At 40.5% G+C, this 15,615-nt stretch overlaps 1 protein-coding gene across 1 annotated transcript in view; it reads left to right on the plus strand.

Moving 5' to 3' along the window:
- The window catches only part of PRIMA1 (proline rich membrane anchor 1), a 111,321-nt gene that overhangs the window by 68,109 nt on the left and 27,597 nt on the right, over positions 1-15,615 (plus strand). Inside the window, exon 3 of the mRNA XM_036737228.1 lies at positions 9,087-9,216. Within this exon, the coding sequence (XP_036593123.1) occupies positions 9,087-9,216 (130 nt within the window). The remainder of the gene's footprint in view (positions 1-9,086; positions 9,217-15,615) is intronic.

Consider the following 15,615-nt stretch of genomic DNA (forward strand, 5'->3'; position numbering starts at 1 on the left):
GTACAGGTGAAGAAACTGGACCTCATAGAGGGCAATTTACTTGTCCCTGGTCACATGGATTACAAGTAGCACCAAACCAGTGATCTTTCCTATAAGAGTTTCCTATATAAGGTCCTATATGTTTCCTATATAAGTTCACTATAAGAAACAGCTAGCTTTGAGATTGTTCTGTTTAACAAGTATTTCCATTTTTGCTATATACAAGGAATTTCATTAAGTGCTGATCATGTGTTGGGTGCTATGCCAGGGCTTTCACCAGTATAGATGCCATCTCTGCCAAGGAAGGAAGGTTTGTCTTCATCTTTTATAAATGGTCTTATATAAAAGTTTCCATGGCCAGAAAAATCCATCATTTTGGACTCCAGGCTTTTTACTGGCTGTGCCCATGCCTGAAACTTCCCTCTCTCCTCTTTAACTCCTACCCTCCTTGGCTTCCTTCAGATTTCTACCAAAGTGCCACCTTCTGCTAAAAGTCTCTCCCAGTCCTCCTTAATCTTAATGCCTTCCCTCTGAGCTTATCTTCAATTTATCCTATGCTTATATTTCCTGTACATTCTTGTTTACATGCTGTTGTAATGGTAAGAAGAGTGGGACATTTTTACTGTTTTCTCTTTTGGAATGCTAAGGCAATCAAGTACCTTCGATGAGTCTTGCCTTTGTTTGAATCAAGAGTCATTGATTGGAAACAATGTATATGATGTGGTGCTAGTGATTAAAGATCTTTCCCACACCTTTTTGCTGCTAAGTAGGCACTGAGCCCTCAGGGCTCTGAACAGGGTATATGTGCTCAGAGGTTGGCATTTTGGTTTTGGGGGCACACTCATTGGAAGAGTGTTGGTGATTTATCCAGATGAGACTCTGGGTAGCCATTGGAGCCTCCCCAGCTTTTTTTTTTAATTTATTAATTTCTTTATTTATTTTTAGTTTACCACACACGGTTCTACATAGTTTTGAGTTCCAGATTTTCTCCCCTCCCTCCCCCTCCCTCCCCAAGACGGCATGGAATCTCATATAACTGTCATGTATAACTTCGCATTGAATTAATTTATGCACTAGTCAAGTCGTGGAGAAGAATTTTAACCAATGGAATGAATCATGAGAAAGAAGAAACAGAACCAAAAAAAAAAAAAACCAACCCAAAAAAACAAAAGAGAAGCAAAAAAAAGGCGATCATGTAGTGCGCCTCGATCTGTATTCAAACTTCACAGTTCTTTCTCTGGATGAAGATAGCATTCTCCATCGTGAGTCCCCTGGAGTTGTCCTTGCCCCTTAGGTTGCTGAGAAGAGCGCAGTATGTCAGGGTTGGTCCTCACGGAATCCATATATCTGTGGCTGTGCACAACGTTCTCCTGGCTCTGCTCCGCTCACTCAGCATTATGTCGTGTAGGTTTTTCCAGGTTGTTATGAAGTCTGCATCATCCCCATTTCTTATGGCACAATAGTATTCCATCACCTTCATATACCACAGCTTGTTCAACCATTCCCCAATTGATGGGCATCCCTTTGATTTCCAATTCTTGGCTACCACAAAGAGAGCCGCTATAAATATTTTTGTACATATGGGTCCTTTTCCCGCTTGTGTGATTTCTTTGGGATACAACCCTAGAAGTGGTATTACTGGGTCAAAGGGTATGAACATTTCTATAGCCCTTTGGGCATAGTTCCAAACTGCTCTCCAAAATGGCTGGATCAGCTCACAACTCCACCAGCAATGCAACAATGTTCCAATTTCCCCACATCCTTTCCAGCATTTATCATTTTCCTGTTTTGTTATTTTAGCCAATCTGACAGGAGAGATGTGGTATCTAAGAGTTGTTTTGATTTGCATTTCTCTAATCAGTAGTGATCCAGAGCATTTTTTCATATGCCTGTAGATAGCTTTAATTTCTTCCTCTGAAAACTGCCTGTTCATATCCTTTGACCATTTCTCAATTGGGGAATGGCTTGTATTCCTATATATTTGGCTCAGCTCCCTGTATATTTTAGAGATGAGGCCTTTATCAGAGATACTAGTTGCAAAGATTTTCTCCCAATTTTCTGCTTCCCTCCTAATTCTTGTTGCATTGGTTTTTTTGTACAAAAACATTTCAATTTGACATAATCAAAATTATCCATTTTGCATTTTGTAATGCTCTCTATCTCTTGTTGGGTCATGAATTCTTTACTTTTCCACAAATCTGATAAGTAAACTATTCCTTGCTTTCCCAAATTACTTAGAGTATCAGCTTTTACTCCTAAATCATGAACCCATTTTGACTTTATTTTGGTATATGGTGTAAGATATTGGTCTATGCCCAGTTTTTGCCCTACCATTTTCCAATTTTCCCAACAGTTTTTGTGAAATAGTGAGTTATTAGCCCAGAAGCTGGCCTCTTTGGGTTTATCAAAGAGTAGATTGCTAAACTTGTTGATTTCACCTACTTGTGTACCTATCCTATTCCACTGATCCACACCCCTGTTTCTTAACCAGTACCAGGCAGTTTTGATGACTGCTGCTGTGTTTAACATCTGGTGTGGCTAAGCCACCATCTCTATCATGTCTTTTCATTAATATCCTAGATACTCTAGACCTCTTGTTTTTCCAAATGCTCCCCAGCTTTGAAAACCCAGATGTTGGTGCTTCTCTCTCTGGTAACTATGTATGTAATATCTATGGTCAGACATATAGAAGCCTGTCTGTTGATTTGTGTTATTTTGCTCTGTTTATAATTTCTGCTTCTAATTTCTGTTTGTATTTGCTCTGAAGTTCAGCGTGCTGACTTTTTCCCTTGAACTAAGTGAATGATATGTGTGTGTGTGTGTGTGTGTGTGTGTGTGTGTGTGTATACATATATATATATGTTTAATTAAAGTGAGATTGTTAACCCCTTAAAATTGCTTTCCTTAGAAAAGCAGATCGAAGAACCTGTGCTAGCAGCCCTTCTGTGTGCTCTTGTTGTTGGTCTTTCACCTCCACAGCAGCTGCTAGCAACATTGTTGTTACAGCTGTTTCTGCCATTAGATTGAGCGCTTCTTGAGACAAGGGATTGTCTTTTGCCTTGCTCCATATAACTGACACTCAGCACAAGTACCTGACACGTAGTAGGTGCTTAATAAATGCTTGCTCACTTGACAGAGTTCATTAAATTTCTGTAATTTATTTTTCTGTGCAGCTGCTTGCTAAAGCAGATAGAAACTAGATTCATTGGAAAACCTGTACTTGGATACATGATGAAATAATCAATCTTCAGTCATATAATCCACTATGCGCTGGGCACTGATGATACAGAGACAAAAATGAAACAGCCCTTTACATTGAAGAATTTACATTTTATCATGGAGATAACATGTATGAGATAGTTACGTATAAGATGTATATAAAATAAATTCAAGGTAACTTAACCCTGTTTGCCTCAGTTTCCTCATCTGTAAAATGAGCTAGAGAAGGAAATGGCGAACCACTCCGGGATCTTTGCCAAGAAAACTCTAAATGGAGTCACGAAGAGTCAGACATGACTGAAATGACTGAGCAACAACAACTTCTGTAGAGATGTAGTAGCAGCTGAGGGGGATTAGGAAATACCTGATTTGGCAGGGGTTGGGGTGAGGGTGGGGGAATTTGACCTGAACCTCAGAGTTTGAAGACATCTCAGAGATTCTCTAGCCTAATGTTTTCTGAAGCATGAATCCTCTCTATAACATCCCAACAAGTGTTCATCTAGTTTCTAATTGAAGACTGCCATTGAGGGGGAACTTAGTACTATGGATTCAGCCCATTGCACTTCTGGACAGGTAGAATCATTATCTGTGTAAGAAAGATTGTGGCATTTGCCAGCCTCATTTATAGGTCATCCCTAAGCCTATTGCTTGACCCATTACCATAGTTAACCTTATCATCCCAAGCTCTAGGGCAGGGAGTCCTAATGTGGTGTCATAGACCTGTGAGTAGATTTCTGGGGATCTTCAAAGAAGGAAAAAGACCTTTCATTACCACGTGAAGATAATGTGTGCCTTTCCCAAGTCTTCTCTTCTCCATACTAATTGTCCCTAGTTTTCTGTCAATCCTCCTAAGGTATTCTCTTGACTCCTCTTGCCATCCTGAACACTCTTCCCTGGATGTGGTCTAGTTTTTCATTGTGCCTCTTAAAATATAACTCCCAGAACTGGACATACAGTACTTCAATTTTCATCAAACTGGGTCAAAGTATAGTTGAAACTATCACGTCCCTCATTGTGAGCTATATAGATTTTTAAATTTCTGTTATTTTACTAAAATGTATAAAATTGAGGACCAAAGGAAACATAGCAATGAGCTTGAAGGAGTGGTATAATGATTTCAGAAGACACTGAAGCATCCTGAAAAATCATTCCAGTCTTAAAATAGATTATTTCAAAAGTCTATTTAAATTGCTTAATATTAATTTCCTCTCCCCTGCCCCCTTTAAAGAGTTCACCACATGCTGGAAACCACAAGCTAAGACAAGAGAGAATTCTCTTGCAGACACAGACTGGGAACTCCAAGTATTATTGAAGATGTAAATAGGAGCTGAAGGGCCACAGGCACCACACTCTCCTTTTGTACCCATGTTTCCCCAGCATGTTGTTGCCATTAGAGTCAATGGACATTACAGTCCCTTATATGCAGAAAACAACAGATCTCATTGTACTCGCTCTGGTAATGGGGCCAGAGGGGTGGGGGAAGGAAGAAGGGAGCTACACACTCTTGACATTTTCTTTGCCAAGTTTGGATTTCTGCCATGGTCATTTAGCATTGAGTTACTGATGATAAAATGTCTAGCTGATGATGAAATGATATGGTCTAGGTCCATTAAGCAAATTATGGGAAATGTTTCCCTGTATCTCCATAAAAGTCCTAAGCTGTTGTCTCATAGTGTGGAGGTGACCCTGAGTTCTTGAAGGCTATTCTTGTGGCCCAGGACCACAAGCTCTTGGTAGAGCTTAATAACCCAGAAATTCTTTGGACATGTATGAATCCTGTGTTGAATTTTTTTGTCCTTTATCTGAGGATCAGGTTAGCTAAATTCAGAGAGAATGATTACTACAAGACTGGCCACAACCATTTTTCTAAAAAAAAATAAATTTTATTGATAATTTATTTTTATTAATATTTTTGTTTTTATATCACCTAAATTTGCCCCTGTATCTTTTCTCCCTCTCATCTCCCAGAGAGTAATCCCTTATAAAAGAATTTTTTCCAAAAAAGAAAAGGAAAAAGAGGAAAAAAACCAGCAAAAAAAATTTTCATACATTGAAAAAACTCTGACAGTATATACATGTACAATGTTGTATATTTGTGGGCCCCTACCTCTGCAAGGAAGTGGAGTGAAACATCTACTCACATACCTTCTTTGGGGCCAGATTTATCCTTTGTAATTTCTTAGCATCAATTTTGAATTGTTTTGTCTTTCCATTTATACTATTGTGGTCACTGTGTATATTGTTTTCTTGCTTCTGCTTACTTCAAGTTGCATTAGGTCCTGTAGGCTGTTCCATGTTCCTCTGCATTCATTATATTCGTTGGCATACTAATATTCCATTACGTCCATGTATCACAGCTTGTTTAGCCATTCCTCATTCTGTTGGCTTTACTTTTATTTTAGTTCTTTGCTATGACAAAAAGTGCTGCTGTAAATATTTCGGCACACATGAATATTTGGGGTTTTTTGTAGCTTTGATATATATGTGTATATATATGTATATATATATATAATTATATAAAGCAATGTAATCTCTGGATCAAAGCCTATAGACACTTTCGTAACATTATTTGCATAATTCCAGATTGCTTCCCAGAATGTCTCTACTAATAATCACAGCTCCACTAACAATACGTTAGTATTCCCATCTTTCCACAGCATCTCCAACATTGACTGTTCCCATCTTCTGTTATCTTTGCCAATTTGTTGGGTGTGAGATGAAACCTCAGGTTTTTAATCCATATTTCTCTGGTTATTTGTGATTTGGAGCATTCTTCCACCTTTTGGCTGCTAGAGAGGATACCATGCAGGGCCTGGAGTCAAAAAGACCTGGTTTCAGTCCTGCCTCAGACACCTACTAGCTGTGTAGCCTTGGGCCAGTCACTTAACCTCTGCCTTGGTTTTCTCATTTATAAAATGGGGATTATAATACCACTCACCTCCCGGAGCTGTGAGGACCAAATGAAGTAATATCTATAAGGTACTTAGCACAGTGTCTGCATGTAGTAGGCACTTAATAAATGCTTCTTTCCTTCCTCCTCATCTTCCCCTTTGACTTTGCTATTGGGGAATGATATTTTAGTCATAAATATTTCTGTTATTTGTCTATATACCCTCATACAAGGAATTTGATAAAATGATTTTCCCCTTCTTACCCTGTGCATTAATTTGTTTGGCCCAAAGTATTTCAAGTTCATGCAATTTAAATTTTCAGTTCATCTTGTATAATCACCTCAGTCTTTTGGTTAAGAGTCCCTCACCTACCCATAGCCATGAAAGTTGTGGGAACTGCGTCTTTTCTGATCGTTTTGTGACATTTAGGTCATGTATCTATTTTGCTTTTATTGTAGGATGAGGCATAAGATACTGGTCTAAGCTTAATTTCTACTAAACTGAGCCCCAGCACTCTTGTAAACACACAAAAAAGAGGGACTGCCCACACAAATGCAATCACAGATCCTGGAAGTAATGAAGTGTTTTCCTGATACCAAAGAAGCACTTCCCAAATTAATTTATCCCCTCGATGCGCTAGGGAGTGAAATAATAAATAATGACCCATTTTAAAGATGGGAAGACTGAAGCAGAGGACTAGAAGCTCATTTCAATTCAATATGCATTTATTAAATGCCCTCTTGAATAAAACATCTGGGATACAAAGTCAAAGATTAGAAATAGTCCTTATCCCCAAGGAGCTTATGCTTTCCTAAATGATAAAACGTATAAACAGATCAGTACAACCAAGATAATTTGAGGAAGGCAAAAACACTGGAAACTAGGAAGGTGACAGGAGTGTCAGTCAGTACCTGATCTGAGTCTTGAAGGAAGCAAAGAATTTTCATAAATAAGTGAGGGAAAAGTATGTTTCAGGTGTGTGTGTGGCAGGGCAGGAATTAGTTCATATGTAGTCATGGAGGTTAATTAAATGTCAAGCTTAAGGAATTCCAAGCAGGATAGATTGGCTAGAACCCAGAGTACTTAAAGAGTAATAAGTCTGGAACCAGACTGTGGAAGGCTTGCAGTTCCCAACAAATGAGTTTGCTTTCTATCCTATAGACAGCTGGGTGCTGGATTCATGAGCTGGTGAATGCCATGGCCTCTTCTCAAGGAGTTTTTAGGTTCATGGAGAGAATGATTTGAAGAGGAATAGGCTGCTTTTAGCTGAGGGGGATCAGTGGAGCCCTCACGGAGGATGAGGCACCTGAGTTGTGTCTTGAAAGAAGAATTTCATTTTGTTTTTTTCTATGTGACCTTGGATAAGTCACTTACCTGCTCTGGTTCTCAGGTTCCCCAGGGGCAAATAGATATGTTCAATTAGCTGATTTTTAGGTCCTTTTTAGTTCGGGGTCCTGTAAGAAGGATTTAAACAGGTACGCATTTAGGAAGAAATCTGGACTATGGACCTCAGTCTGTTTATAATTTATGAAAGTGGAAAAAGAATGAGATGAGCGAACAGAAAGGCAGTGTGTCTAATGGAGGCTTGGAATCTGCAGGATCTAGATTGAAATCTCACCACTGAATCTTACCACACAGCTCTTCTCTTCGTGACCCATCTCTTTGAGAAAGCAGTCCATCTTCCCCTTGTTGTCCTCCTTACTCTTTTCTAATAAGAAAGTAATCTCTTTATTCTGGCTTCTTATCTGTTCATTCAACAGAAACTGTCTTGTCCAACGTTACCAGCAATCTCCTAATATCTACTAGCTTTCCACTCCGCATCCTTCTTGTCCTCTCTGCACTATCTGACTTTGTTCATGACCCTTTCTTCCTGATTGACCGCATGATAGGACTGTTGGCTCTGCCATCCCTTCCAACTCGAGATTCTCTCATTCCGTGATTTTTGTTTGTTCCTGTAGAGCAGAGACTGTGTGGTTCTTCCTCTTTTTAGAGGAGTGGTGGTAATGAGAGAACTAGCGTAAGAGGACCTGGGTGTGAATGTTGGCTTAGGGAGTTGCTTCATGCGCGACTTTGGGCAAATCATGTAACTTTCCTGGACTTGCGACCTTGGTTATTAAAATGAAGCAGTTAGACAGATGAGCTCTCTGACCTCCCCTAGGGTCAAGCACAATATCAGATATGTGGTCAGTTCTTTTTTGGGGGTAGCTAGATGTTCAGTGGGTAGAGTGCTGAGCCTGGAGTCAGAAAGACCAGAGTTCAAATGCAGCTTCACACTCATATTAGCTGTGTGATCTTTGGCAAGACACTTAACCTCTCTCAGCCTCAGTTTCTTCAACTATGAAATGGAGAGAATGGCACCTACTTCCCAAGGTTGGATTAAATGAGATGATGATTGTAAAGTCGTTAGCATGGTGTCTCGTTTGTACCAGGCACTGTATAAACGTGACTTGTTATATATTATTACCAAATCTGTTGAACTGAATTGAATTTCCCAGTGTTGTTCCCCTCCCTTCGCACACTCCCCACCCATCCCCCAACATACCAATATGCGGTTTTCATCTTGATGTCTCGGCTGCCCACCTCAGCTCCGAATGAACTGGATTTAATGCCTGAACAAAGGGAATTTTAAATGTGTGGATGTGATATTTTCATGGAAAATCAAACTTGAACCTGCCATCATGACCTCATGCTGAGAATAAATTGTTAGTGATGGGATGTTTAACCTCTGATCTGAGCAAACTGGCTTCTGGTGTGGAGCAGGACTAATTGAAAAATGGCCAATGATGTCATCTATCGCAGAGCACAGACATTAAAGCATGACTAACCCAAAGCACAGGAGAGCTGATGGCTTCCAAACGGGGTCTCTTGAATATCTCTTTGCCCCTCCTCTTTGACAGAACCGTGAATGATAGCTTGTGAACGAAGCTCACCATGGGCTGCCTAGTCAAAGGAAGCTTAATTAACCATGCTCTCTCCCTGCATCTGTCTTTCCCGCAGCTCCCAACTCTACCTCGTGTCCTGCTGAAGAACCCTGGTGGTCAGGCTTGGTCATCATCATCGCAGTATGCTGTGCCACACTCGTGTTTCTGGTTGTCATTGTCATCATATGTTACAAAGCCATAAAGAGGTAAGAGAGTGTGTGTGTGTATATATATATATATGTTCTCACCCACCACCACCCCGCCAGCTCCAACCTTGTGAGTGGTTTCTTTGTGGAACAATGGGAAATAACACCTCCTTCCTTCTTTCTTTTTCGTTTTGAGTTCCAAATTCTATCCTCCCCCCACCCAAGACAGTAAGCAATCTGACATAGGTTCTATGTGTGCAATTCTGTAAAACATGAAATACCTTTTTTGAACGGGAGTTATGATATGGTGTTCATTGCCCCCATCATTGGGGATATAGTATCTAATTCCATAGCATATCATTATTTGCAAGTGAAGTCAGCATGATTACTCCTCTTTCCAAAAGATGAGAAAGTAGTATGGGGGAGTCAGATATCAGGTTCAAACCCTGGCTTTTGATACTTACTAGCTCATACGAGTATGGGCAAGCTAATTAACGTGTATGAACCTCAGATTTCTCATCTATAAAATGGGAAGAATCATATGCAAATTGGAGAGGTATGCACTCATTAATCTTAGGATTCTTTTGCTACTAAATGTTGAACCATTATAGAAATTGGAGTCATTTTTGTGAAATAAAATAGATCATGTATGTAAACCACTTTGTAAACATTTCATTTAAACAGGAATCCCACTCTTTGGATTGGGCATATACCCAAGGAAGTCAGATAGAAAGTTTTCTTATGTAGCAAAGTTTTAATAGTAGCACTCTTCATGGTGGCAAAGAACTGGGTGTGTAAAACATTGGAAACTGAGGAATGGCTTACAGGTGTGGTTCATTAATATAATGCAATATTATTCTGAGGCAAGAAACCATGAATACGAAGGAGTCAGGAAAACATGGGCAGGCTGACATGCACTGATACAGATCAAAAGCAGGAAAATGTTAACTACACCATGACAATGACAATAAAATGGAGGGGACAGTAAAATGAAACTGAACATTGGGTAATCATAAAGCCTGGTCTGGAGAAGAGATGAGAAAATGTAAGCCCTTCCTTTCATCGAAGAAGGGAGAAGACTGGGAGCGTGTAATGTTTCCTGTTTTCAGACGTGGTCAAAGCATCATTTGCATTAGCTAATTTTTTTTAATCTTTTCCCAAGGCTCACTGGGTAGAGGGAGAAGGGCGAAGGCAGGGTAATAAAAAGCCAAATGAATTCAGATCGCCCAGCTCAGAATAATTAAGGAAGTGGCTGTTTTAATTCCAAGGATTGTTGTCAGTATTTTTTGAGAAATCATCAAGAATGGCAAAGGTCCTAGAAAATTGGAAATGAACAAATGCTATCCATCATTAACAAGCCATCTCCCTGCCGCCATTCTCCATCGGACCTTTACAAGCACTTGGTTTGCACATTTTAAAACTCGTTATTTTGTATCATAGTTACTTGTACATATGACCTACCCCTGTGAGGGTGGGGACTGGATTTTTAGTCTTATCTCACATGTTCTGCCCAAGGAGCCCCATGAAAGGTGAGATTCTTTGTTCACTTGTTAGAGTGGACCTGAATTCTCAGAGAAAGGAATGAGACGAGGATTTATTAATTAAGTGTCCACTACGTGCCAGGCACTGTGCAAATACTGTTTCATTTGAGCCTCACAACGATCCTGGGAGGTATGTTCCATTGTTATCTATATTTTACAGTTGAGGGAACTGAGGCAAGCCGAGGATAAGTAACTTGCCAAAACTCACACAGCTAGTAGACGTCCAAGGCTAGATTTGAATTCCGGTCTTCCTGACTCCAGGTCCAGCGCTCTGTCCACTGTGCCACCTAACTGCCTGAGAGGCCACATAGTCCAATCCCTACATGATCAGGAATTCTCTTTACAATATTGCTGAAAAGTGACCACTTTCTGGTAGATGACATTATGGTGCAGTGAAGCCTTGAAGTCCAGAGATTTTGGCTCAAATTCAGGCTCTGGCCAGGTCCCTTACTTAACCTTCCTCCGTTTTCCCCTATGTGAAATGATGACAGTAGTACTTGAATTACCTCTTTGATGGAGTTGTTGTGAGGAAAGGCTGTCTCCAGCCCTAAGGGTCTAGGCGTAGTAGATTCATAGGAAGCTAGGTGGCTCAGTGGATAGTGTTAGGAAGGTGATTTCAAATCCTGCCTCCAGCACAAGTCACTTAATAACCTCTGCCTGTCTCAGTTTCCTTAGCTGTAAGATGGGGATGATAATGATAGCACCTATCTCACAGGGCTGTTGTGGAGATCAATTGACCTGACATGAAAAGAGCTTATTATTATATAGTATGAGGTTTTTTTCCCCCAGGTGACCTTTTGACTGAGATGACACTTTGGCCAAGGGGAGTGCACAGCAGCACTTCAGAAGAGAATGAATAACTCTTCTTTCTCTGCTGACAAAGAATTCTCTGGCTCCGTCCTCGGGCAGAAAGTCTACTGATGCTGTCTGGCTGTGTTTTTTACAGTGGATATTTGATTCTTTTTTTTCCCTAACTTGGATACAGCTTGGGAAGTTAAATGAACACCGCCGAGCTGAGGCCATAAATTCTGCTGTTTCTGACCCGAACATGCAGTTTCACATCTCACAAAATTAAGTCCAAACTCCAGTTGATAATAGTGTCAGCCTACTGGGCCTCACTTTGGCCAGAGGTGATCAAGAGATGTTTCGCTCTAATTGCCGAGGTTTAGGGAATTGCCACCCACATGCTTTACTTGTAAAATAATTATTGGTCCACAGTTATTATAATATTAATATAAGGTTAATAGTGTTAATATAATGATGAGAATGCTGTAAATTTGTTCTTCTAAGATTTAAAGTTAGCCAGACCCGTCTGGCTAAGCCCAAGATCTCTTGTTGATACCAGAATCCAGACAAACATATTTAAGTCATGTTCAAGGCTAGATGATCCGAGACTTTTAAGGACATTTTAAAACCAACATCTATTCAAAATCTAGCTGCTGGACATCACCTGCTAAGGAACATGTGGTATCTGAGAGCAGTGGTGATATAAAGAATTTTGAATTGACATCCTTTGTAGCCAGATGGGTCTCATGGAGGTTCTCTAAAAAGAAAAAAAAAACCTGGGAAGAAAAAGACAGAGGCAGCAAGTTATTCAGAGACCTGGCCTTGGTGTCAAAGGCCCTGGGTTCAAATCTCAGTTCTGGCTCCTTAGAACTTATATATCCAAACAAGTCACATCAGCCCACAGACCATTGCTCTTCTATTCTTTAAAATGAGAGGGTCAAACTAGATTATCTCAAAGCTCTAAATCCTCTGATCCTGTTAATCTGAACATTTTTATATGTGACCTCTGACTCCAAATCTGATTCTGCTCTACTGCACCATGGTGTTTTCTCCCTAACTAGATTGTAAGTTTTCTAAGAGGGAGAGAACAGGCAGAAAGTATCTTGTTTTTCTCTTTGTATTTCCCATTGCTCCAGGCAGTAATGCCTAGTACAATGTTCTGCATCAAGTGGGTCAATGTTATGATCCTGTGAAATGCCTTGACGCAGCTTTGGACATATGTTTATAAACAGAATTCCACGGGCAGCTAGGTGGCACAGTGAGTCAGGAAGACCAGAATGGACTCCAGCCTTGGAGTCAGGAAGACCAGAGTTCAAATCCAGCCTCAGACATGTGACACTCACTAGCTGTGTGATCTTAGGCAAGTCGCTTAACCCCAATTGCCTTGCCTTCAGAAAAAAACAAAACAGAATTCCGCTTTGATGATACCCTTTGTGATAGTTAACTAACTACTCTAATACTGCTCCATAGCATTTAAAATAAAATTCACATAGTCAGAGAGTCTCGGAATTGGAAGGGATCTAAGAGAGTATCTAGTCCAGTCTTTGCTTGAACAAGAAACTAAACAAGTAGTCAGGCAGCTATTGCTTGAAGACAGCCACAGATACATTCTACTTTGGGGTAACTAAGTGTTAAGATGTATTCTGGCTCAATCTGATTCTTTTCAACTTCCTTCCATTCCTCTTTATTCTGACTTTTGGGAAAAGAGCAGAACGAATATACTCTCTCTTCCAGGTGGGAAAGGTAAATATTTACCATCTGGCAAATTTTATCCCCCATCATCCCTCTTGGTGCACAGTCTTTGCTCCCTAGCAAGAGATATAGAAAAAAGTGGTCCTGGTTCTGATTTTCTCTGCTGAAATGAGCTTTGTAATGCCTCGCTGCCCCTTATAATTACATCGACCCATTCTCTGGAGGGAGGAAGCAGGTCCTGTGCAAAATGAGGAGCCTCATCAATTGTGTGCTTTCGTTCATCTAGAAAAGGTGAACATGTAGCTTTTTTCTCTCTCTGACAGATGACTTCTTTCCTCAGGTCACAGGCATATTTCATCCCATACCCAGCCAGAGTCACGAGGAGTCAGAGGTTGTCTGTGTTTAGGGACTTCGTTCTGGCCCTTCTTTATCTCTTGAAATTGATTTTCTGCCCAACTGTTCTACGTCCATTTACTTGTAACTTACAGCCTCTTCTGCCATGAGGCCAGTAAAGATCTACGGAATATTTGGGCCAGTCCTCTTCATCATGAATGATGCACAAGAAGAGGATCATAGCTTCAGAACTGGAAGGGACTTGGAGGTCACCGAGGCCAAGCCCTCGTTTTTCCAGATGAGGAAATTGAGACCCAAAGAAACTAAGTGACTTGACCAAGGTCACACAGGTGGCAGAGACAGCATTCGAACCCAAGTTCCAACTCCAAAACCAGTGCACTTTCTACTGACTACACTTCCCAGGTGAACTACAGAAATGTATTGGAGTGTTTTATGTGTATATATAGGGCAGCTAAGTGGTGTGGTGGATAGAGCATCGGCCTGGGATCGAGGAAGACTCCTCTTCCTGAGTTCAAATCGTTCTCAGACACGTACTAGCTGTGTGACCCTGGGCAAGTCACTTCACTTTGCCTCAGCTTCCTCATATGGAAGAATGATCTGGAGAAGGAAATGGTAAACCCTCACTCCAGTATCTTGGCCAAGAAAATCCCAAATGGAGTCACTAAAAGTCAGACATGTCTGAAAGCGACTGAACATGTGTATGTATGTGTGTATATATACATTACATATTACTATATTTACAAGAGACACTGGTGACCCCTTAAACTGTGGGTCATGACCCCATATGGGGACATAGTTCTTAACCATTTTTTGTGTGTTGGCCCCCTTTGGTGGGCTGGTGAAGCCTATGGACCCCTTCTCAAATTAATGTTTTTAAATAAATAAAATTAGTATAATTAAATCAAAATTCCAGATCTAGTGCCCTTTCTCTTAGGCCAGGGTCTCCGAACTCGGAAGCAATAGTCTTTTGTTTGATTCTTGAACCTTTACTTACTGTTATTCATTATCCTGGTTGGATAATTGACCTTATATGAATCTATTTCCTCTTCCCTCAAATGCAACAAAAATATTTCTACTTCCCGCCTCACAAGCTTGTTGTAGAAAAATGTTCTGGGCAAACTTTGGAGAAATTAGTTATTATTAATAGTACTGCTATCATCACTGTTCTGTCTATGCCATTTCCCCAAAGAGAATTGTTTAAAAATCACCACATTTTCGGTATAGTGCAGCCTAGTGCATCATGCGGCCCAGCAAATTTCAGGTACGGTGGGAAAAATAAACAGGCACAGTGGATTGGAAAACATGGTAAGTGCATTATGCAGTTCAAATATTCATGAAAATGTGCTTTTTAAAGAATGAATATTGAATGAAATACTCCACAGCAAGCTGATGCTTTTGGAAGCTGTGTTAAGCCTTTGAGATAACCTGGGGACTAATCAGCCAGTCAGGAAGCATTTGGAAGGTGCCTGATATATACCAAGCACTACTCCAGGTGCTAGGACGACAAAGCCAGAAATGAAACAGCACCAGCTTTCAAGGACTTTATATTTTATCAGAGGAGATAACGTGTACAGACCAAAGTATGTACCAAAAGTGTAAAGTAAGGCTGCGGGGCGGGCAGGAGGGGGTTAAGGAAAGGCTTTATGGAGAAGATGGCACAGGAGAGGACTTTGGAAAGGAATGAGGGCATCTAGGAGGTCTAAAAGGGAGCACATGTCCAGGTAGGGGAGGCAACCCCTGGAAAAGCATAGAAAGTAGATGGAATGATATGCGTAAGAGGCCGTATGAAAGATAGTTTGACTGAATCATGGAGTGAGCTTAGAGACATTTTGTGTAATAAGCCTGGAAGGGGAGGTTGAGGCCAGGTTGTGAAAGACTGTGTATGTCAACGGAGGAGTCAGTATTTGTTCCTAGAAGTAATGAGGGGCTGATAGAATTAAAGGAGCAGAAGAATTACATGGTCAGACCTGTGCTTCAGGAAGAAAACTTTGGCAGATTATGGAAAATGACTTCGAGCAGAGAGAAACTTGAGGCAGGGAAACCATCGATGAGGCTATTTTGATAATATAGGGGAGCAGTAATGAGG

This window comes from Trichosurus vulpecula, chromosome 8 (assembly GCF_011100635.1).
Source record: "Trichosurus vulpecula isolate mTriVul1 chromosome 8, mTriVul1.pri, whole genome shotgun sequence".
In the NCBI taxonomy this organism is placed as follows: Eukaryota; Metazoa; Chordata; class Mammalia; order Diprotodontia; family Phalangeridae; genus Trichosurus; species Trichosurus vulpecula.